This window comes from Schistocerca cancellata, chromosome 1 (assembly GCF_023864275.1).
Source record: "Schistocerca cancellata isolate TAMUIC-IGC-003103 chromosome 1, iqSchCanc2.1, whole genome shotgun sequence".
In the NCBI taxonomy this organism is placed as follows: Eukaryota; Metazoa; Arthropoda; class Insecta; order Orthoptera; family Acrididae; genus Schistocerca; species Schistocerca cancellata.
Genome location: NC_064626.1, coordinates 1165380816 through 1165404332, shown reverse-complemented (window position 1 = coordinate 1165404332; position 23517 = coordinate 1165380816). Strand labels below are relative to the sequence as shown.

At 39.9% G+C, this 23517-nt stretch overlaps 1 protein-coding gene across 3 annotated transcripts in view; it reads left to right on the top strand.

Annotated features, from left to right (window-relative positions):
- LOC126093805 (protein transport protein Sec24C) overlaps positions 1 to 23517 on the top strand; it is a 121728-nt gene that overhangs the window by 83208 nt on the left and 15003 nt on the right. For all 3 annotated transcript variants that reach the window (XM_049908748.1, XM_049908749.1, XM_049908747.1), the window contains exons 11-17: positions 6285 to 6411; positions 13062 to 13222; positions 14745 to 14924; positions 16436 to 16637; positions 20153 to 20347; positions 20976 to 21167; positions 23051 to 23244. In XM_049908748.1, coding sequence (XP_049764705.1) covers positions 6285 to 6411; positions 13062 to 13222; positions 14745 to 14924; positions 16436 to 16637; positions 20153 to 20347; positions 20976 to 21167; positions 23051 to 23244 — 1251 coding nt within the window. The remainder of the gene's footprint in view (positions 1 to 6284; positions 6412 to 13061; positions 13223 to 14744; positions 14925 to 16435; positions 16638 to 20152; positions 20348 to 20975; positions 21168 to 23050; positions 23245 to 23517) is intronic.

Below are 23517 nucleotides of genomic sequence, written 5' to 3'. Positions count from 1 at the left end.
AGGTGACTCTGAGATGTAAACTGCCTCATTGAATGTTCCATACCTTCACAGTCTCACAATGACGCCTTCCTCCAGTGGAATTGCGGCGGTTTTTTCCACTGTCTGGCTGAGCTATGGCAACTGTTAAGCTTTACACCTGCTTTCTGCATTGCCGTCAAGGAAACCTGGTTCCTGGCAATGCGGACCCCTGTCCTCTGCGGCTATAAGGGATATTACAAGAACCGTAGTGACTAAAATAAAGTGTCAGGTGGAGTTGGCGTTTATGTCCTAACCTCAGTCCGTAGTGAACATGTGCCCCTTCAAACCCCCTCTTGAAGTTGTGGCTGTCAGAATGACGACGACGCAGGAAATAACTGTCTGCAATGTATTCTTCCTCCAGATGGTGCAGTATCCCTCAATGTATTAACTGAAGTGATTGATCAACTGCCGCCTGTGGGCCGCTTGTGGCCCAGATCATGTTTTCGTGCAGCCCGCAACCCTCCTCGGCTTCGCACGGGTAGCATTAGTTATCTACTCGTCTGGCGTAGTTGTATTTTGTTTACGGAAACTGCGTAGAATTGTGATTAAAGTCGGGGAAGTAATTAGGTAACGGAACACCATCCACCACTTTAATTTAACGTGCCACTCGCCAGTGTTCCGCAGTTCTAAAGGCATGAGCGGCCTGCTAACCAACAATGTGAGCCGTGCATCAAATGCGCCGCATGCCCATGGCCATTTGTTTGTCGGCAGTGGATTTGTCTCGCAGCTGCCTCATTGTTAGCTTTGTCGTGTCAGTCGTGAACTAAGTTTCGGTGTCCCTGAGCGTTCGTCGCATATTGAGTGTATTTGTGCTCATATTTGGTGATATAATTATTAGTGGATTAAATAATGTCTGATGTAACCTCAAGAACAGTGACCAAGAGGAAAATATGTGAAGAGAAAAGAAGTTTCCAAGAAATATGGGAAGAAGAGTTTTGCTTTATAAGTGTACACAAAGAAGATACTGCCACTTGCTTAATATGCCGGGATACTATTGTGGGACTGAAGAGATACAATTTATTTTGCCACTACACAAGTAAGCACAATTCATTTACAGTAGCTTTTCCTTTGAGTGCAAATGAAAGAAAGGAAAAAATTGCTCATCTAAAATCTACCATTCATCGTCAACAAAACATTGTTAGCAGCAGTTGGGCAAAGTGAGGCTGTCACAAGAGCATCAAACCAAGTATGTAATATTCTGGCAAAAAATATGAAAGTTTTCACTGATGCTGAATTAGTGAAGCAATGTATGATGACTGTTTCTGAAACATTGTTTCAAAATTTCTCGAACACTAAACAAATATCAGCTGAAATAAATAAGCTCACACTTTCAGAATCTACCTGTTGACGTCATATAGAAGATATTTCAAAATGTATGTTTGAGGCAGTAATTAATAAAGACAAACTATACAAATACTTCAGCTTGCATGCGATTCCAGTACAGATTTAGTTTCAATGGCTCAGTTTTCATTATTTGTGTGTTACTGCGCAAATGATGGAGTAATAGAGGAAGATTTTTTTAGCAATTATAACCATGAAAGGTCATACAAAGGATGTGATTTTGTGGGTGCAATTAAAGAATTTGTGAAAAAAAGGACTTACCTATGAGCAAATTAATATCAGTATGTACAGATGATTGTCTGTCAATGACATGTGTCAACAATGGTTTGATAGCACTGACTAAGGAGGAATGGAATTTGCCAAATTTACTCTCCATTCACTGCTTACTGCATCATGAAAGTTTGGCATATCAAATTTCAAATACCAAATTGAAGAACGTTATGCAAACAGTTATAAGCGTTATAAGTTTCATTCGTGCCCATGAACTTAATCACCGAAAATTTAAAGAACTTCTGCAGGAATTGCAAGCTTGTTACAGTGTTGTTCTCCTACATACTGCTGTCAGATGGCTAAGCAAAGGAAAAGTGCTGGAACGTTTTGTCAATTTGAAATCTGAAATTATTTTATTCTTACAACAAAGTTGCAAAAATTATCCTGAACTTGATGATGATGAATGGTGGATACTTACAGCTTTTTCGACTGATACTACACAAAAACTCAACACACTTAACTTGGAATTGCAAGGACCAAACAAGATACTTGGGCAAATGACTAACAAAATATTTGCATTTGAAGCCAAACTGCAATTACATATAAATGAACTCGAAGTAAAAGATCTGTCTAATTTTTCAATTGTTGCTATGCTCCGATCAGGCTTAACTATCACTGAAACTATTTACCAAAACATGAAAGAATATTTGGAAGCCTATTTGGAAGAAATAAAAAGCAGATTTGCAGATGTTACAAATATTCGAAGTTGTTCCATTCTCGTAGAGAACCCTAGGCATGTTGGACATGATGATCTCAAATTATTTTGCCAATTTGGATTTCCTAAAACTAATTTGCTAAATGAAATAATCCAACTTCAGCATGACACACAGCTTAAAGCTCTGTTTATAGAACATCGTTCTCTGAATTTTGGAAATGTGTGCTTAACAATTATAAAAATTAACGAGACTGTGCACAGTTCATTTTAACACTATTTCCTTCAACTTACCCTCATGAAGCTTCATTTCCAGAAATGAAGTACCTTAAAAATACATTTAGAAAATGCAATGAGGATTGCATGCAGCCCAAACAACGCAGATATCAACAACATAGCCTAAAAAGTTCAACATCACAAGTCACATGATTGAAAAAATTATATATTTGTATTTACATTTGTTTTGAAATTAAAATGAATAAAAACCAGATTAAATTAGAGAGCTGTAGCTTTCTTATATAGCCTGTTGCATGTGCAGTGCCTCTGTCCTTTTCTTATTTTTTAAATTTCTTATTTATTTGTACATTTTTGAAAGTTTGAGATTAATGTAATTACATTAAAGTTTTTGTGGCCATTTGAATAATGTAATGTAATATATTATTTTAATAAATTATCTATCTCATCTTGCATGAAAGTACTTTAAAATATATTTCAGGAACAAGATACACTGATCCCAGATTTGATTTCGGTAGTGGCTCAAAATTACTAATGGTTCCCTTCCTTCCCTTCACTCTTCATATGCTCCTGCCTAGCTACATGAATATTGTAAGATTATGCATGTCATGTGAATTTTATTTTCACAGAGATAATTAAACTGGAATGAATTAGTGAGATGCACTGTATGCTTTTTTCCAGTTTATTGAAATTTGATCAGCAGCATTTTATGCACTTTTCAACACTCGTAAACATGGTGACAGTCATTCTGTGAAAGTCTGTGAATGGCATATGTCATTGTTGACTCATGCTACCTCAACGATTATTCCAGTCAGTCTCATCACTCGACTCCTGTGAAGACTGACTAAAAATGTAATTGTTGACACCATGACACAACTACTCGTTTGTCTCCTACGAATATATCCCTCATAATCTAATAGTTGTCAAACTGACAGATGGGTATTTAAAAATCTTTTTCCCTGTATTGCAGAATTTCAGTGTCATAAACATGGCTTATTGTTGTCAGCAACTGCACAGCAATGTTATTTGGCGAAGGAATCGCATACATCCAACAGTTGTGAGTGGTTTGTTTCTGGAAGTACTATTTCATTTCAACAGGTGCTAATGTTTACGGTTTCTGAAGAATGACAAATGATATATATATCCAAATCCGGTAAAGAATAAATGGTTTGTAGCTGTCGGTTTTACCTGTCTCCTTCGTCAAATGAAAAATATACTGGAAGAGTTGTAAGTAGGAGCGCGTAAAGTTGTTCTATCACCTTTACAGGTGCCACTTGGTACAGGGGCAGATAGATTTGTCGTTGCGGTGGAAGGGGACGTAATAATGGAAATGTCTCCTTGTTTGTTTCTCAGTGTTGACAACAAATGGGTGCATGTGCCTCATGCTGTGTGTTTGTTTGTTTGTTTATCCTCCACTTCTCCTCTTAAACCCTCGGATCAATTTCACCCACACTGATACACACATTATTTTCAATCTGTAAGGAAATATTAGGGGGTAAGCAAAGGTAACGTCTTATTGGGTTGAGGGATGGTAATGTGGAGGGAGAAGGGGGAGGAGGACATGGACACATACAGGAGGAGAGCAAAATGGATAGATAAAAGGGTGAAGAGATGGTGAGTGAGGGGTAAGTCGAGATGGAAGACAGAGTGAAGGACAGAAGAGACAGAATAACATAAGATTGGAATAAATACATATCTAGCCAATGCCAGGTATCTCATCTAGTATGAAATAAAATTAAGACTGTTGTAGTTTCAGTCAAGTGAGTTGAAGAAGAATGACTTTCAAAACGTGTAGAAAACAGTTGTGATCGTGTCTCATGTTACACAAACATTTAAGTATAAGTACATTTGCTGTTATTAACCATCTGTTCACAAAGACAGCGCAGCAACATTTCGTCAGGCAATTACAGTGTTACAATTTATGGGTCATTTGAGGGTGGCAACAATATGAAACAGAGAACATTCTACACATAGTGGTCCGAATGGTATAGACTTTAATGATAAGTGCTAGAAAGTCAGTGGTAAACATCTTGCTTCTTTACTATAGCTAGTCTATTGGAGGTTCATAAAACGCCATTTACATGGTTTGCCAGTTAATAAAAAGATTGGAAATCTGCGGCCCGAGGTGCCACATCATATTGTTAGTTTTGGCCCAAAAAAGTTTGATGACCACTGCACTTAACCTTTCCTACTTTTGGGTGATTTTTAACGCCCATAACCCCTTGTGGGGTAGCACTGTGCTTACTGGCCGGGGCAGAGACATCGAAACTTTGTCTCAGTTCGACCTCTGCCTCTGAAATACTGGGGCCGCTACACGTTTGTGTGGTTCATGGTAGTTACTTGGCCATTGATTTATCAATCTGCAGCCCAGGACTTCTCCCATCTATCCACTGGAGAGCACATAATGACCTGTGTGGTAGTGACCACTTCCCCATCTTCCTGTCACTGCCCCGGTATCAGGCCCACGGATGCCTGCCCAGATGGGCTTTAAACAAGACGGGCTGGGAAACTTTCACCTCTGCTGTCATCATTGAATCTCCCCCACACGGGAACATCGATGTGATGGTTGAGCAGGTAACTACAACAATCATTTCTGTGGCAGAAAACATGGTTCCTCACTCGTTACGGTGCCCCCAGTGAAAGGCAGTCCCTTAGTGGATGCAGGAAGTCGCTGAAGCATTACGGAGTGTTGGTGAGCTGTACAGCAACATAAGCGGCACCCATCCGTGGAGCATCTCATAGCCTTTACACGGCTCTGTGCCCACGTTCACCAACTTATCAGATGACAGAAGCAGGAGTGTTGGGGGAGATACGTCTCAACCATTGGGTGCCACACGTCACCTTCCCAAGTCTGGGCAAAGATCAGACATATTTTTGGGTGTAAGATCCCAACAGGTGTTCCTGGTGTTAAAATAAATGGCATGTTATCTACTGATGCAAACACGATTGCTGAGCACTTTGCTGAGCACTATGCTCGAGCCTCTGCATCAGAGAATTAACCCCCCAGCCTTTCGCACTCTCAAACAGCAGCTGGAAGGGAAAGTCCTCTCGTTCACTACAAACCGCAATGAATCCTAGACCGCCCCATTTACTAAGTGGGAGCTCCTCAGTGCCCTTGCACATCGATGCCAACCTGCTTATTTTGGTAGCCATCGGCCAGTTCAGGAGTTGGTGCATTATGTTCAACTGTTGCCAAGCTCAGATTTCCACCATCTTGGCATATTGCATTTTGTAATGAATTTTCAACAATGGCCATTTCCTTTGAATTCATTGTGAACAGTGTTTAGCAAAATTTTGAAAACTTTTTTTCAAAAATGGAATTTTGTTTGTATTTGTATCCTTCAATTAAAGCAGTTTATGTGCATTTTCATTAATGAAACTAATTATTCTCTGATACAGTCTATTGATACAGTCTTACAGGATGTGAAAGAATTATTTTGCACCTTAATGTGGACTTTCTACACACACACACACACACACACACACACACACACACACACACACACACAGAGAGAGAGAGAGAGAGAGAGAGAGAGAGAGAGAGAGAGAGAGAGAGAGAGAGAGAGAAGGGGGGTGCTACTTTTTCCTGATGCCATGGCTGGAATTCCATGTGTGTCAATCCATATTCCAGCCTAGGATTGTCCTTCGTCATTTCAAATTTATTTTTTAACCAATAAACAAGCTGTAAACAGTATCAGGGGTTTACTTATTTCACTTATAATAGAAAATGTTGGTTAATGAGGAATAGATAATATAACTTCTTTTCCAGGCTGCAGAATGTGCTGGCAAGCTTCTGGTGTTCAATTCATCACTGCCAATTGCTGAAGCCCCTGGTAAACTCAAGAACAGGGATGATAGGAAGCTGCTTGGAACTGAAAAAGAGAAAACAGTCTTGGGTATGTCTCTCTTCACATTTTGCTGCAGTAATGATAACGTTGTCAGATTAGCTTTTACCACATCACATAGTCTCTGAATGCTCTAACAGGTTTTTAAGCTACAAAAGTGTGTTTTATTAAACAATGGAAACTCTGGGATGGAATGTCAACAATTTAAGTTAAAGATAGATTGCTATTTACTGTAAAGTTAAAAGTTGCAGACAGGCACAAAATTAAACATTTCGGCCACAGACTTCATCAGGAAAAGAAACATATGCATACACACATCAATTCACGCAGCAAAGCACACCTCACACACACATGACCACCATCTCTGGCAGCTCAGACCAGTTGAATTTTGGTCCAATCTGCCAGAGGTGGTGGTCATGAGTGCATGATATGTGCTTGCTTACTTTTTGCATGTGATCTGCCTTTTCAAATGTTTTTAGAGTAAAAGTGCTCAGATATATTTAGCACTGCTGTTGCAGATGTTCTTGGAAAAATCATAGTTTCCACAGAAGAAATTTGCAAATGAGAAAGGAAGTCTTGAGTGGTAGTAAGGACGGCTGCCACCAGAAATGAAGACACTACTAGTGGGTGGTTGTTGTTGTTGTGGTCTTCAGTCCTGAGACTGGTTTGATGCAGCTCTCCATGATACTCTATCCTGTGCAAGCTTCTTCATCTCCCAGTACCTACTGCAACCTACATCCTTCTGAATCTGCTTAGTGTATTCATCTCTTGGTCTCCCCCTACGATTTTACCCTCCACGCTGCCCTCCAGTATTAAATTGGTGATCCCTTGATGCCTCAGAACATGTCCTACCAACCGATCCCTTCTTCTGGTCAAGTTGTGCCACAAACTTCTCTTCTCCCCAATCCTATTCAATACTTCCTCATTAGTTATGTGATCTACCCACCTAATCTTCAGCTAGAGGGTTAGATACATAAAAAATGGTTCAAATGGCTCTGAGCACTATGGGACTGAACTACTGAGGTCATCAGTCCCCTAGAACTTAGAACTACTTAAACCTAACTAACCTAAGGACATCACACACATCCATGCCCGAGGCAGGATTCTAATCTGCGACCGTAGCGGTCACGCGGTTCCAAACTGACGCGCTTAGAACCGCACGGCCACACCGGCCGGCTTTAGATACATAAACTTGGCTGTTAAATCAGCTGAAGTGCAGAGGCAACAGAGTACAGATAAATAGGTCTTGTAAGTAGTTTGGTTCTTTAGACTAAATCTGGTATGTTTCACAACATTGCAGTGTGAAGCAAGAAACAAAGGTAGTGTCAATAATTGGTCACTAAATGAATGAGAAATTACATGTATTTTACATGTTGGGTAATTACTGCAGTAAAAGAAGTTAACTTGCCAGGTTGGAGCTGTGTAGGAAATATGTAATCTCTGTGGTTGGCTGATGCAAGCACCTGAGTTTCAGCTGCTCCATTTTCTTGTCTTGTGTCTGTATATGTGTGGATGGATATGTGTGTGTGTGCGCGCGAGTGTATACCCGTCCTTTTTTCCCCCTAAGGTAAGTCTTTCCGCTCCCGGGACTGGAATGACTCCTTACCCTCTCCCTTAAAACCCACATCCTTTCGTCTTTCCCTCTCCTTCCCTCTTTCCTGATGAGGCAACAGTTTGTTGCGAAAGCTTGAATTTTGTGAGTATGTTTGTGTTCGTTTGTGTGTCTGTCGACCTGCGAGCACTTTCATTTGGTAAGTCACATCCTATATATATGGATGGCCCCCTCGTACGCCAACCTATTCATGGGTCGCTTAGAGGAAGCCTTCTTGGTTACCCAGGCCTGCCAACCCAAAGTTTGGTACAGATTTATTGATGACATTTTCATGATCTGGACTCACAGTGAAGAAGAACTCCAGAATTTCCTCTCCAACCTCAACTCCTTTGGTTCCATCACATTCACCTGGTCCTACTCTAAATCCCATGCCACTTTCCTTGACGTTGACCTCCACGTGTCCAATGGCCAGCTTCACACGTCCGTCCACATCAAGCCCACCAACAAGCAACAGTACCTCCATTATGACAGCTGCCACCCATTCCACATCAAACGGTCCCTTCCCTACAGCCTAGGTCTTCGTGGCAAACGAATCTGCTCCAGTCCGGAATCCTTGAACCATTACACCAACAACCTGAAAACAGCTTTTGCATCCCGTAACTACCCTCCCGACCTGGTACAGAAGCAAATAACCAGAGCCACTTCCTCATCTCCTCAAACCCGGAACCTTCCACAGAAGAACCCCAAAAGTGCCCCACTTGTGACAGGATACTTTCCGGGACTGGATCAGATTCTGAATGTGGCTCTCCAGCAGGGATACGACTTCCTCAAATCCTGCCCTGAAATGAGATCCATCCTTCATGAAATCCTCCCCACTCCACCTAGAGTGTCTTTCCGCTGTCCACCTAAACCTCGTAACCTCTTAGTTCATCCCTATGAAATCCCCAAACCACCTTCCCTACCCTCTGGCTCCTACCCCTGTAACCGCCCCCGGTGTAAAACCTGTCCCATGCACCCTCCCACCACCACCTATTCCAGTCCTGTAACCCAGAAGGTGTACACGATCAAAGGCAGAGCCACGTGTGATAGCACCCACGTGATTTACCAACTGACCTGCCTACACTGTGAAGCGTTCTATGTGGGAATGACCAGCAACAAACTGTCCATTCGCATGAATGGACACAGGCAGACAGTGTTTGTTGGTAATGAGGATCACCCTGTGGCTAAACATGCCTTGGTGCACGGCCAGCACATCTTGGCACAGTGTTACACCGTCCGGGTTATCTGGATACTTCCCACTAACACCAACCTGTCAGAACTCCGGAGATGGGAACTTGCCCTTCAGCATATCCTCTCTTCTCGCTATCCGCCAGGCCTCAATCTCCGCTAATTTCTAATTTCAATCTGCCGCCGCTCATACCTCACTTGTCTTTCAACATCATTTTTGCCTCTGTGCTTCCGTCCCGACTGACATCTCTGCCCAAACTCTTTGCCTTTACAAATGTCTGCTTGTGTCTGTGTATGTATGGATGGATATGTGTGTGTGTGTGCGCGAGTGTATACCTGTCCTTTTTTCCCCCTAAGGTAAGTCTTTCCGCTCCCGGGATTGGAATGACTCCTTACCCTCTCCCTTAAAACCCATATCCTTTTGTCTTTCCTTCTCCTTCCCTCTTTCATGACGAGGCAACCGTTGGTTGTGAAAGCTAGAATTTTGTGTGTATGTTTGTGTTTGTTTGTGTGTCTATCGACCTGCCAGCGCTTTTGTTCGGTAAGTCTCATCATCTTTCTTTTTGAATATATATAATTCTAGCTTCCTGATGTCCAGGCGGAGCTTCAAGGAATCCTCAGAACCTTAGGCCCCCTACAAAACCTTTCACCTGACTCCATCAACCTCCTGACCCCACCAACACCCCGCACCCCTACCTTCTACCTTCTTCCTAAAATTCACAAACCCAGTCATCCCGGCTGTCCCATTGTAGCTGGTTACCAAGCCCCCACAGAACGCATCTCTGCCTACGTAGATCAACACCTTCAACCCATTACATGCAGTCTCCCATCCTTCATCAAAGACACCAACCACTTTCTCGAACACCTGGAATCCTTACCCAGTCTGTTACCCCCGGAAACCATCCTTGTAACCATTGATGCCACTTCCTTATACACAAATATTCTGCATGTCCAGGGCCTCGCTGCGATGGAGCACTGCCTTTCACGCCGATCACCTGCCACCCTACCTAAAACCTCTTTCCTCATTACCTTTGCCAGCTTCATCCTGACCCACAACTTCTTCACTTTCGAAGGCCAGACATACCAACAGTTAAAGGGAACAGCCATGGGTACCAGGATGGCCCCCTCGTACGCCAACCTATTCATGGGTCGCTTAGAGGAAGCCTTCTTGGTTACCCAGGCCTGCCAACCGAAAGTTTGGTACAGATTTATTGATGACATTTTTATGATCTGGACTCACAGTGAAGAAGAACTCCAGAATTTCCTCTCCAACCTCAATTCCTTTGGTTCCATCAGATTCACCTGGTCCTACTCTAAATCCCATGCTACTTTCCTTGACGTTGACCTCCACCTGTCCATTGGCCCGCTTCACTCGTCCGTCCACATCAAACCCACCAACAAGCAACAGTACCTCCATTATGACAGCTGCCACCCATTCCACATCAAACAGTCCCTTCCCTACAGCAGATTACGAAAATGGGGCTAACAATTGTAGAAATAATGACGTTAAAACCTGTGGGGAGCGGCTAAAATGATCAGTGAAGTGCGAAAAACGGAAGTGGAAATAAAGTTAGAGTTATTAGAACTAGTCGAAATGGTTGTTAAATACGTGAAGGCAGCTGTTATTGAACTAGAAACTGTGGATTTTATAGCAGCGGTAGTGTTGAAGGCGGAAAATAAAATTTTTTGGTTATGGTTTGGAAGTGGGTTACGTATTGTTGAGCATATATAGGCGGGATAAAATTGTATAGTAGATTACGGTAAAAGGGGAAGGTGAATACAAAGTGAAACTACTGGTAAAAACAGAAAGAGAAAATAAAGAGAAAAAAGAGAAATAAGACAACAGGAAAGATTTCGAAATGCAAAGGCGACAATAACAAACGTAATTGTTGGGTTCAAATTAATGATATGATTATAATAGAAGGAAACATTCCACGAAGGAAAAATATACCTAAAAACAAAGATGATGTGACTTACCAAATGAAAGTGCTGGCAGGTCGACAGACACACAAACGAACACAAACATACACACAAAATTCAAGCTTTCGCAACAAACTGTTGCCTCATCAGGAAAGAGGGAAGGAGAGGGAAAGACGAAAGGATGTGGGTTTTAAGGGAGAGGGTAAGGAGTCATTCCAGTCCCGGGAGCGGAAAGACTTACCTTAGGGGGAAAAAAGGACGGGTATACACTCGCGCGCGCACACACACACACACACACACACACACACACACACACACACACACACACACACACACACACATATCCATCCACACATATACAGACACAAGCAGACATATTTAAAGACCATATATATGCATTATCCCACTATGGCAGTTACCTCATACGTCATAGCCAGAAATGAGTGGGACGTACATGTCTGTGCTGTACATCACGTTATTATTAGTTTTCTTGTGAAGCGATGTGTTAGCCCTTCAGATATTTTGTAAGACGGTGAGCAAAGTTTGCAGGTGCTACACTGTCAAGGATGGAAGTGCCTGACTGGGCCAAAGTATTTTTGTTTTATCCTTGAAAACAAACTCCCTAACAGTGACTGGGATCAAGCCACTAGTGACAGCATTGCTGTCATTGACAACATTGTGGAAGATTGTGCAGGCTTCACTGTTCACATCTAATCAGAGATAGGCTTAAGTGAAGGGTGTATTCACAACATAACTCTCAAAAAAACATTTTGGGTATTTCAGTGACTGTGGAGTCGGTCCCATTTCTAATTAATGCGGCGCACATAATTTTTTACTTGCAGATCGGTCAATTTGAATCAAGCTGAGAAAGATGATGAATTGTTATGTGGAATAAATTGTGTATCTGACTATATATGTTGGTAACAAGTCGATGAGTATGCAGTTGAAGAATTTCTCTTAGTAGAGAAAATTCTAACAACTAGACTTTTGGGTTCAAGAAGCATACTACTCATTGATTTTGTTTCTCTGCAGGTAACAGTGACTGCTGCATACCACTGCAAATTGTTGCTTTCATGAAAGCTTCCTATTGCAGGAAATTATGCAAGCAACATACTGAGTGTATGAAAAAGAATCATCAGATTTTAAAAAATCGTAACTATTTTGTTATTTGTGACGTGCGTGAACAGCGTAATGTTGGAAAGAGCAAACACTAAAGAGTTTTACACGGTTCCTGCTAGGTACCACAATGGCATCTGGAAGTGCATCTGTTTATGTGCCTCTGTTACCAACAACAATGAATGAACTGAGACGTCGCATAACAGCAGCTGTAACTCAAGACATGCTCGCTGTAGTGTGGGAACAATTTGAGTACCGCATTGACACGACGTGCATCTCAAGGGGGGCATATTGAACACACATGGAAAAAAAAAGAACCTTTTTGAGTTTCCCATTCATCAAAAAACAGTTCATTGTTTATGTTCATTAGTTTCAGAAATATAGACATACCAAATTGGATGATACTTTTTGATACACCCTGTAGTTCTAACATTGTTCTTCGGCATGACTATTCATGAGTGAATACAGCAGCCTTAGTCAGCTATAAATTCCATGACATTCACTTGACATGTCTTTAACAACTTGCTGAAGTCCTAATTCATCCTCATGTGACTCCTCCTCATTCCATTCTCTGGTGGAGGCAATAACTAATTAAACATTCAGCAACAACGTAGTGGTCTAGCAGAATGCGCTTATTTGAAGTAATGTGCCTCTTTTTCTGATGAAGACATTATCTAGCAGTCTGTCTAGTAGAAAAGTGCATTTCTGGTGAAGCAAACTATGCAGGAAGATAATATACTGCTTTTGAAATTCTACCTATGACCAGTGAAGTGAAGGAAAAAATTCAATTTTAAATTTGAACGAAGGCTTGTAATTACATGCTGCAGTTTTGTTAAAGTAGTTTGGATAGGTACAGTGTAATTTGAAGTGTGGTATTGTCTTTCAGCTCCACAAATAACTTTCTACAACAACTTGGGCCAGGAGTGTGTGGGAGCAGGCTGCAGTGTGGATCTTTTCATATTCAACAATTCTTATATCGATCTTGCCACCATTGGCCAAGTCTGCAGGCTTAGTGGTGGAGAGATATTCAAATATACATATTTCCAGGTAAGGAGCAGTATTGTATGCTGAGAGAATGAAGTATCTGTGAAATTTAATACTGTCACCATAACAGAATATTCAAGACTGTTTAGATGTTTACTTAACAAGGACAATAAAACAAAAGCTAATTGACTGATGAAAGTGATAGCAGTTACAGTAATGGTATTTTCAAATTAAGATGCATATTAAAATTGATTTTTTCCCCCACACATTCCAAAAAGACTGATTATTTATCATGTCCAGTTTCCCCCTAAATCAGGAAAATGTGAAAATTAAGAGAATAATAATAATAATAATAATAGTTATTGATATTGCTATATGACAACATGAGCAGTGTGTGAATGTTTTGTGGAGAGACAGAACGAAAGTGTAACAAATCGCTAACTGTAATTATGTATTTAAAAGCCCACACACCATAAATGTACCATTGGGCTTCATCTTCTTCAACTGTCTTCAGTGTTTGTCCACAAAGTATCTATTCACCAACCATGTGTACACTACACTTTCCTTAGTATCTCTTTACCATTATGTTAATATTTTGATTGAAGCATTTGTCAGATTCTTTACTAAAAAGTAATGTTGATGAGCATGAAGGAAGTGACCTTTAACCCTAAGACTACAGTCAAGCAGACTGTAGAATTCTAAAATCTTCTCTTCTAACATGACGTAATTTGTAGCCTCTGCGCCCTGCAAAATAATTTGCACCACAATTCTAAGTGCAGTCCATGCTCACAATTCACTCATTTGCAGTTTTCTTGAATGTGTAGACAATCATAAATTTATTTAATTGTAGGCATATAAAAATGGTAGCTTGAATTTCTTAAAGTGTGATCGATCAAATTGTAACACTATAACAAAAAAAAAGAGGAGGCATTTACTGTCCCTGCTTAAAGCTTTCAGAAGTTGCTTTTGTGTAAAGGTGGAAATAGTATTTAGAAGGGACCAACCAGTCTGAGGAACCCACAGGTTGTCCTAATTTGCTAGCTTAACTATGCAGTATTTGAAATAAGCATTTTCCGTGAAGTGAGTGCTATTTGGCTTCTGCTTTCTTATTACAGACACATGTGTGGCAAAACGTGTTTATAATCAGTACAATTATGTTAGTGTATTGTTTGCACATGTAATAGCTCATGACTTGGAATGATAGTTACAGATAAAATGACCCAGTTATGTCCTTTTGTCATGACTAAAATAAGCTAAGTTGCAGCAGTAAACTGATCATTAATCTGCCGTAACTGAACCAAATTTCTGGCTCTAACTACTGTTCTGTTAACAGAACTCGGTGAAGATTATTCTACAAAACAGCAGTGGAAAACACACTCAGTTTAATAGCACAAAAATAAACACTTCAGTGTGTTTCATCATATTAATTTCATTGACCTTTAATGCAAAATATTGGAGTCAGTTGCAATACAGGAGGGTGATATTTATTTGTGCCAATTTTGTGAAGTCATGATTTTTACCCAGCTTTTTGAAACTTTACCTGTATGCATAAAATGGACTGCAATTATGTTTTGGTTCTTTACAGGCAGATTTGGATGGGGAGAGACTGATAGCAGACATCAAGCATGATGTCAGCCGACCTGTGGTGTTTGATGCTATCATGCGAGTTCGAACATCGACAGGTGTTAGAGCAACAGACTTTGCGGGTCACTTTTTCATGTCTAACACTACAGATATGGAACTTGCTAGTATTGATTGTGATAAGGTATTGATCATTATTTCCATGCTCTGTTTAAGATAAGTCATTGTAGCCATTTGACTGTCCTTTCCTTGCAGCGTAAGGCACTTAATGAAGCCACATATTTTTCTTGTCATGTAATCTTTGCTAACCTTGTGCAGCATATAGCATTTTTAGTAATAATCATTGTGATAAAATTAGATTAGCTGACCTTCAGCTTGAGATTTCTCTTTCATATACCTAGATTCCACTCACTGTTTGTTGGGCATATTGTTATGTGATGGAAAAACTAATGTGGACTGTATTTTTGAATTTTAATACTAAATATATTCATAATATATCAACAACAATTATCAGTTTTTGAAAATATAATGTAGTTGAGTACATAAAAAAATGTATTCACAGAGTAGCAGCAAGAAAATACCATACAAAGGTACTGAAATTTGCAAGCTGTCGAAGCCAATGGTTCCTTCTGGCAGAAGAGTTGAAGGGGTAGGAAGAAGAGTGAAGGAAAAGGATTGGTCAGATTTAGGAAATGGGGAGAGCTCGGACAAGTTACCTGGAACCTCAGGTCATGGGAGTCTCCCATGAGCCAGCATTCTGGATGACTTTTCTGAATTCTCCCCATTTCCTAAACTTCACTCTTTTCATTCACCTTCTTCCTTCCCCTTGAAGCCTTCAGGCAGGAGGGGGAGCCACTGTCTCCAAAAGCTTGCAAATTTAGATACCTTTATGTGTGTTTTCTCCTGCTGGTACTAGATGAGAAGACTTATCTAACCAATTACACCAGATATTTACATTGTCATCTGTTGAGTGAATGAGTGATTTAAATTTGTTACATGGCAGATATGCAGTGTTAGATTTCTGTTGGTTCCCCAAGTAACTATTTGAAGTGCTTTATTGGTCATGTATGACCTAAAATGTTCACATGAGCCTGGATATGTTGGAAACCATTTTTGAACTCTGATTTTGCAATATTATTCTACTTTAAAGCAGTGTGAACTTAGAGATTGTAAATATTGTTCTGTCAGTCCAAGGAGCTGTGATACTCTTAATGAGACTAAATCTCAGAAAGGACAGAGAATCCGTTGCAAAACGTGTGCAGGTCAAACAGCAGGTTAATTGTGGCAGTTCTGAGTGTTTCTTCAGGAATATAAACAGTGGCTGTATTTAAGTAAAGCCAATTCTGTGAACAGTCAACCTTACAAGTGGGACATTGGTATTAAAATGATTTCTCCCAACACTAGTGGGATTTGGTGAAACAAGTCACCAGCATGTTTAAGTCACTAAAATCTGTAGCAAATGTAGATATAACTGAGCAGTTGTGTAAATAGAGAAAAGCATATTTTCTATAGTACACTGTAGGAAATAACAAATACAAATAGAATTAATGGCTGGTACTTCAGAAGTGGTACACAGTTTCTGTAAATTTTATTACTTTCAAATATGTTAACATGTCACAAGCTTGCGCATTTTATTAAAGTATATTTTTAAGTATTTCAGTGTTAGTCAGAATTGCCAATATATGTATTGCACAGGCTGTGGCTGTCGAGGTAAAACATGATGATAAACTGACAGAAGAAGATGGCGTGTACATCCAGGTGGCTGTACTGTTCACATCCTGCAGTGGACAAAGGCGACTACGCATAATCAACTTGTCTCTGAAGACATGCTCACAGTTAGCAGACCTATACCGCAGCTGTGATCTCGACACGATCATTAATTTCTTTTCAAAACAAGGTCAGTTACAATTTTCACACATTGCAAATTATCATGTTTGACACACCTGTTTGCCTACAAAAGTACATTCAAACAGTAGAAAGCCCAGGTTGGAATGGAAACAATTATGAAAAGAACAGATGCTGTTCACCATAAAGATGAAACATTGAGTTGCATATAGGTTCAGTGAAAAGACTGTTACACATATAGCTTTTGGCCAAAGCCTTCTTCAGAAAAGAAAGGAAAATGGACATACATTCGCAGCAGGCACACATCACACATACACGATTGCTACCTCTGGCCACTCTATCCAGATTGCAACTGTTGTGTTGAACGAAAGCAGCACTCCAGAGTGGAGCAGGGAACGCAGAGGGATAGCAGGGTTTGGATTGGGGGGGGGGGGGGCACAGGGACTGTAATGTGCAGGACAAGGTTGCCAAGTGCAGTGTCTTTGGGAGGGAGATGGGGTATGGGTGGGGGAGTGGAAAAGAAAAGGAGCAGAGGGGGAGAAAGATGAAAAGGTGGTGCGTGTGCTGGCAGTGTGTGGCTTAAGACGAGGGTGAGGGAATGTGAATTGGGCGGAGGTGATATAACATGGGACATTGGTATGTAAATTGGGAGCCCAGACCACCTGTATGTTGAGTGATATAATATTCTGCGTTTGTTCAGTGTCGCTAAACAATGATAAAAGGAAACCTTGGAAAAGAAATTACAAATGGTTGGCTAAATGTAACTCAAGAAAGAGATAGTAACAATAGAAATCTCGGTAGAAATGGACAGACTGCCACCATAGAGGTGGTGTAGAAAGTGTGAATAGAGCACTGTTGGTGAAAGTAAAAATATTCCTAATTTGTTCTGTTACTGAATACCACATTCATTGTGATAATGTGTGATGATTATTTACAAATAAACTAGTAATTCTACATCTACACCTGTATCTATACTCTGCAAATCACCATGAAATGCATGGCAGAGGGTACGTCCCATTGTTCCAGTTATTAGGCTTCCTTCCCGTCCTATTCATGTATGGAGTGCAGGAAGAATGATTGGTTGAATGCCTCTGTGTGTGCTGTACTTTTTCTAGTCTTATCCTCATAATCCCTTTGTGATGCATATCTAGGGGGTTGCAAAAATATTCCTAGAGTCACCATTTAAAGCTGATTCTTGAAACTTTAGTAGACATTCTTGGGATAGTTCACGGCTATCTTCAAGAGTCTGCCATTTCAGTTTCTTCAACAACTCTGTGTTGCCAATCTTTGCACCACTTTGAAATCTTATCAAGATCTGAAAGAATATTTATGTGCTATTTTCAGATAGTACTTCATTATAGATAACTTCATCATCTAGGAAAAGTCTCAGGTTGTTATTAATATGGTCTGCAAGTTCATTAATATACAACGTGAATGGCAACGGTCCCAACACAGTCAAATGCTGATGGTTGAGAGTTGTAAATGGTATACCTTATGTCAAGTAAATGAATCCTGGTAGAACAGAAATGTAAGTACGCACGCACAGAGAGAGAGAGAGAGAGAGAGAGAGAGAGAGAGAGAGTTGGGACTGCAGTTCTGCAGCGTGAGTGGGTTGAGGTGGTGTTTCAGGTATAGTGAGAAAGGGTAGAGAGGAGAAAGACAGAAAAGGGTGTCTGATGACTGTTAGGTAGGTAGCATGTGCACAGGAAAGGAATAAAGCAGGGAGAGGGAGCTGGTGCACAGGACAGGAATGGGACACAGACAGTGGGTGATATCAGGGAGCAAACAGTGATGGCCATGTGCAAGAGTGGCTCGGGAGGTGGTATCAGAAAAAAGGAGGGGGATACGGTGGGAAAGGTGGTGTGGGTGCCGGATAAGTGAAGTTAGGTTCCTGTGGGAGTGTGCTATGGGTGTGGGACGGAGGCTAGCAGAGTTTTAGGCTAGTAAGATTATGGGAACAGCTGACGTATTGCAAGGACAGCTCCCATCTACGTAATTCAGAGAATTATATGCCACAGATTCTGAAGCACCATTGAAATTGTGCGCATTGTGCTCAGCAGCGTATCCCACCACCGGGTGGGCACCTCTGCTCTTGGCCACAGTTTGTCATTGCTCCTGGGTCTGACTGCCCTGGAGCCTGGCCTCTCCATTGGTGACCCTCTGTTATGGTTGTACCTGGGGAACGGCTATCTGTTATAGTGCTGAGGTGCGCTAGCTCTGCTACCAGGAGGTCCAAGGTTTATGGTGGGTGAACGCACAAGAGATAGTGATGCATAATAGTGTCACATTGAAAAATAATGGAGAATCAGCAAGAAATTAGTAATTGTTATGCTGAAATATCAGTTTACATAATTTACATGAGTTTTGTTGCTGATAACAAGAAGAGAGAGGTAATGTGCTATGCTTAGTAGTCTTAAAAGTTCAAGAAACAAAATACAGCTCTTAAGAACTTCTTTTAATAGTTTTCTGTTAGACTGTTTGTAAACCTGCCATTTCAAAGCTCCTTTCTCATGAGAAGCTCTGTTTCTGTACAAAAATATTTTGGTTTCCCCAGTACCTCCAGCTATGTTTTCAGTTAAACAGAATGTCTCACACACTGTTGACACGTTTATACTTGCAGTGACAATGAGATGAATTTTCTTTGTGGTTCAGGCATTTTCATTTAGATGCCTCCTGATATGTCAAAAATAACTTATGTAAACAATGGTTCCCTGGAACAACCATAGCAAGCACCTTCCCCAGTCTGTCAGGAGGAAGTGTAAAATAGTATAAGTGGCTCTGCAGACCTATTAGTATTATTGTAACATCTTGCACAACTATGTTCACTTTATTTATAGTGTTTTGTAATCGAGATTAGAATATTACTTAAGTATTTTAGTTTCGTGTAATTACAAAGACCAATTTCATGATCAGTTTCAACAGTAATTCGTTATGCTGGTAGGTAAATGGTAATAAACAGAAGTGGAATGTAGTATTTCAGAGGTTTAACAGAAATAGGAGGTACTTTAAAGTGGTTTATAAGCCATATTATTAAGTTTATACATACACATTGGACATATGTAATTGCATAGAATCATCGAGAAATACTGTTTGATTAGAGCGTAAGACAGTGACACAGTTCCTCATAAAAATAACAGTAAATAAGTGGTACAATGCAAAACAAATTTAAGAAAACTTAAAACAACATGAATATTTGTAGAGCATTTGGATGAAGTATGTAAGAAAAGATGAAGATAAACATGAATATGAAGAAGAAAGATGGAACCATTAAGGTCTGAAGCAAGAATTGAGAAACTTCAGAGATCTGAATACAAAAGACTGTTTCAGAAGACATAATGGAGAGAGAATTATTTTGTCAGAACCTAAGTACGGAAACCTAGTCAAAATTATTGTTTACTAAGATTTGTAAGTAAACTTGCTATACTAAATCTAAATGTGTGTAGATCAACTTAGTGTTAACCTTCTATTGCACAGTTATATAGATTAGCTCTATATTTAATTTTCTTTGTGTGATGCAGTGGTAAAATCTAAAATGTCTTCACCTTTTATTATACTGGCATTTTCTAGTTGTGGTTCGCTTGTTGGAATCTACGCCCAAATCTGTGAAGGATGGGCTTGTGAATCGATGTGCACAGATGTTGGCCTGCTATAGAAAGAACTGTGCAAGCCCTTCATCTGCTGGGCAGCTTATACTCCCTGAATGCATGAAACTGCTGCCTCTGTATATTAACTGCGTTCTCAAAAGTGATGCTGTCTCAGGAGGTAATTACTTATTTTTTATGTTAATTTATGCTGATGAGTCTCTTGAGCTTATATATTTCATTTTATTTTACAACAATAATGTAAATTCCTGGATGGAAAAATATTGGGCATTGGGAACGTGGCACACAGAAACACATCAAGAAAACAGTTCTAGTAGGAGTGCGCGCGGGCACGCGCGCGCGCGCGCCCCCCCCCCCCCCCCCCCCCCCCCCCCCCACACACACACACACACACACACACACACACACACTCTCTCTCTCTCTCTCTGCGTGCGTGCATGCGTGTGCGCACGGGTGTGTGTGTGTGTGTGTGTGTGTGTGTGTGTGTGTGTGTGTGTGTGTGTGTGAGAGAGAGAGAGAGAGAGAGAGAGAGAGAGAGAGAGAGAGAGAGAGAGCGCCACTGACCCTCTTACTAGAAAAAGGCAAGAACTCAAAAACTAGTGTTAACTGTTTCCTGTCACATGTTTGTGTGTGGTACACACCAATCATCTATAGGTAAATAGTTGTCTTACCCTTATTTTACATTTTTTATTTTAGTTTGCATGAATACATTTTAAGTATTATTTGCAGCACCATGGAAAATAAGAATCTATCTTTTATGTGGTAGTCATGTGTGTTGTCATTTGCAGGGTCTGACATGACACTGGATGATCGATCCTTTGCGATGCAAGCTGTTACAATAATGGACATCCCATCATCTGTAGTATACTTTTATCCACGTTTGCTGCCACTACATGACATTGACGTTAATTCTGACGATTTCCCCTCACCAATCCGCTGCTCGTCTGACAAAATCCGAGATGATGGTGTCTACTTATTGGGTGAGTATTGTCTTATTTGATGAAGGGACAAAAGGTGTGACCAAATGTCTGTAAAAATGCAGACAAGTCTACCACAATTACGTAGTTATTTTTTCCAGCAGCAATAAAGATGCAAAATTCAGTTCAGATAAATATAAAGTCACTTAGCTGACTGCATGCTAATAGTACACTCGCCATGTGCCTCCATTAATGACTTTAAAGAGTTGAGCACTGTTTCTGTCAGTACCTGCGATTTCTATGTAGGAAGAAGAATAGATATGACAAAATTTAATAAAAAAGTAATATCATGTGAGATGATGCAGGACAGCTTTTGACTGTTTTGAACTTGTGTGTAATAATTAGAAAATTAATAATAGTTTCTAGCATGTCAATGTGACCTTGTTCATCACAACAGCATCTTAATTTTACTATCTATTTTATCTTCTTCCTGTTATTGCTTGAATTTATAGTCTGATTAAGGTGTCAAGGTTAGATGTAGGTGATACAGTGGCAATTGTAGAGGAATCACACTCTGAGCCTTCTGTGGGCACTTAGTGAAACAATGACAGAAACTGAAGGATACTGTTGGCAACATTTTCGTGTAAGAACTACAAAGACAAACATCTTATTCAAAAGCTGAGGGCAAAATTATAAATATTTTAATGCCAGAATGCATCTCTGTTAAAATTAATTTTATTATTCTGATAAGCAAGGGCTCAGGAAACTTGATTAAAAGCTTCAACATTTCTTACCTGTCTACTTGTGTGCGTAACACTAGTCTTTCAAGAAACAAATTAATTAATATATGTGTACTGGAAGAGACTGAGGTTGAAATTATCGTATTTTTACTTGGTGGTCAAATGTAGAATTGTAGGCCAGAGAAAAGTTTGTGGGCCCCATATGTACTAAAGCTAGTTCGAGCTATAATTTTGTTAATCTTTCATATATATTGCACCATTTCTGAATGTGATTTATGGGCACCACTGACTTATTTGGTGGCTCCGGAGTCAGTACTTTGTGTTAAAGGCCTCACTTTATGTAAGAGTGCTTTTCAACATATAGCATTGGAAACCCATTTGGTATGTTTGTCTTCAAAGAGTGAGCTTAGATGTTCTCAATGAACAATTGGCTTTGTTGTCATCACCCATTTCAATCCATAAGAAACCAAATTTGGTAACACTGAAATATTGTTTCCGGACCCTATATTTTTGTAATAGTAGTAGAGTTGAACAGACAATGTTAAAGCAAAAGTTCAGTTGAGACGAATGTTAAAATTAAAGAAGACAAAATGGCTGGCTTATACTTGCCTTCGGTAAGTGAAATTCATAGTACTGTCAGCAGAAACACATAAAGATTGAAAATACTAATTCTAGCTCTTGAACTTATATGTGTCTGCAGTTAGCATTGATCATTGAGCACTCTTTAGGATTTTCAAATTTCACCTTCTTTCTCACTACTATTATTGGCCCTTCCTCTTCTCTCTCCATTTTCATCATCAACCCACAACATACCAGAATAAAAATAAAAATGATTACCTGATGGAATCAGAATGGTTCTGTTAACAATATTTATTGGCTGTTGGCAGTAACTTATTGAAGCTGGCTCAGATACAGTTTTAAAATAATATCAAAAGGAAAATTCAATTCAAAAAATTGTAAAATTACAAGGTGATAGATTTGCTATAGCATACTTAACGAGGCATACCTAACCTTTGGAACTGTGAAAGAAACTAAAAGTTTCGAAAGCTGGGTTTAGTTTTTGTTCTTTTAAGTGCTTATTGGTTAACACTTGAAATTTTTCTGTTGCAGTAAATACTCGCTAGTCGTTCTGTTCCCATGTATTTTAGATATCTGATATATTTGTTTCCTGTACTTCTGTTTAAACAGTAACATGTTCTTTCGCAGAAAATGGTATCTACATGTTCCTGTGGATTGGTTTAAATGTCAATGTTGAATGGGTCCAAAACGTGTTCGGTGTTCATTCAGCAGCACAGATTGATATTGATCGCACATCCCTGCAGGACATTGACAACCCACTCTCTACACGTATTAGATCATTAGTGAATGCTGTAAGACAGCAAAGGCATCGTTGTATGAGGGTGAGTTCTTATTATTGTTGCTTTTGTAATTGTAAACTGGCAAAGGTGTTAATACTGTGGGTCAGTTGAATAGAAATAAAACTTCTAACACTCTTGCCTGCTTTGAACTGTTGAAAAGTATATGTTAAATTGCTTAATGAGATCGGTCTTTTACTGTGATGTATATCTGTAATAACTGGAACAAAGAAAGTAGACGTAGTGCTGTGTAGTACATACATAAAACCAACAATTTCATTCATGTAAAGTTAGATGAAACTCTCATGATATTCCAGA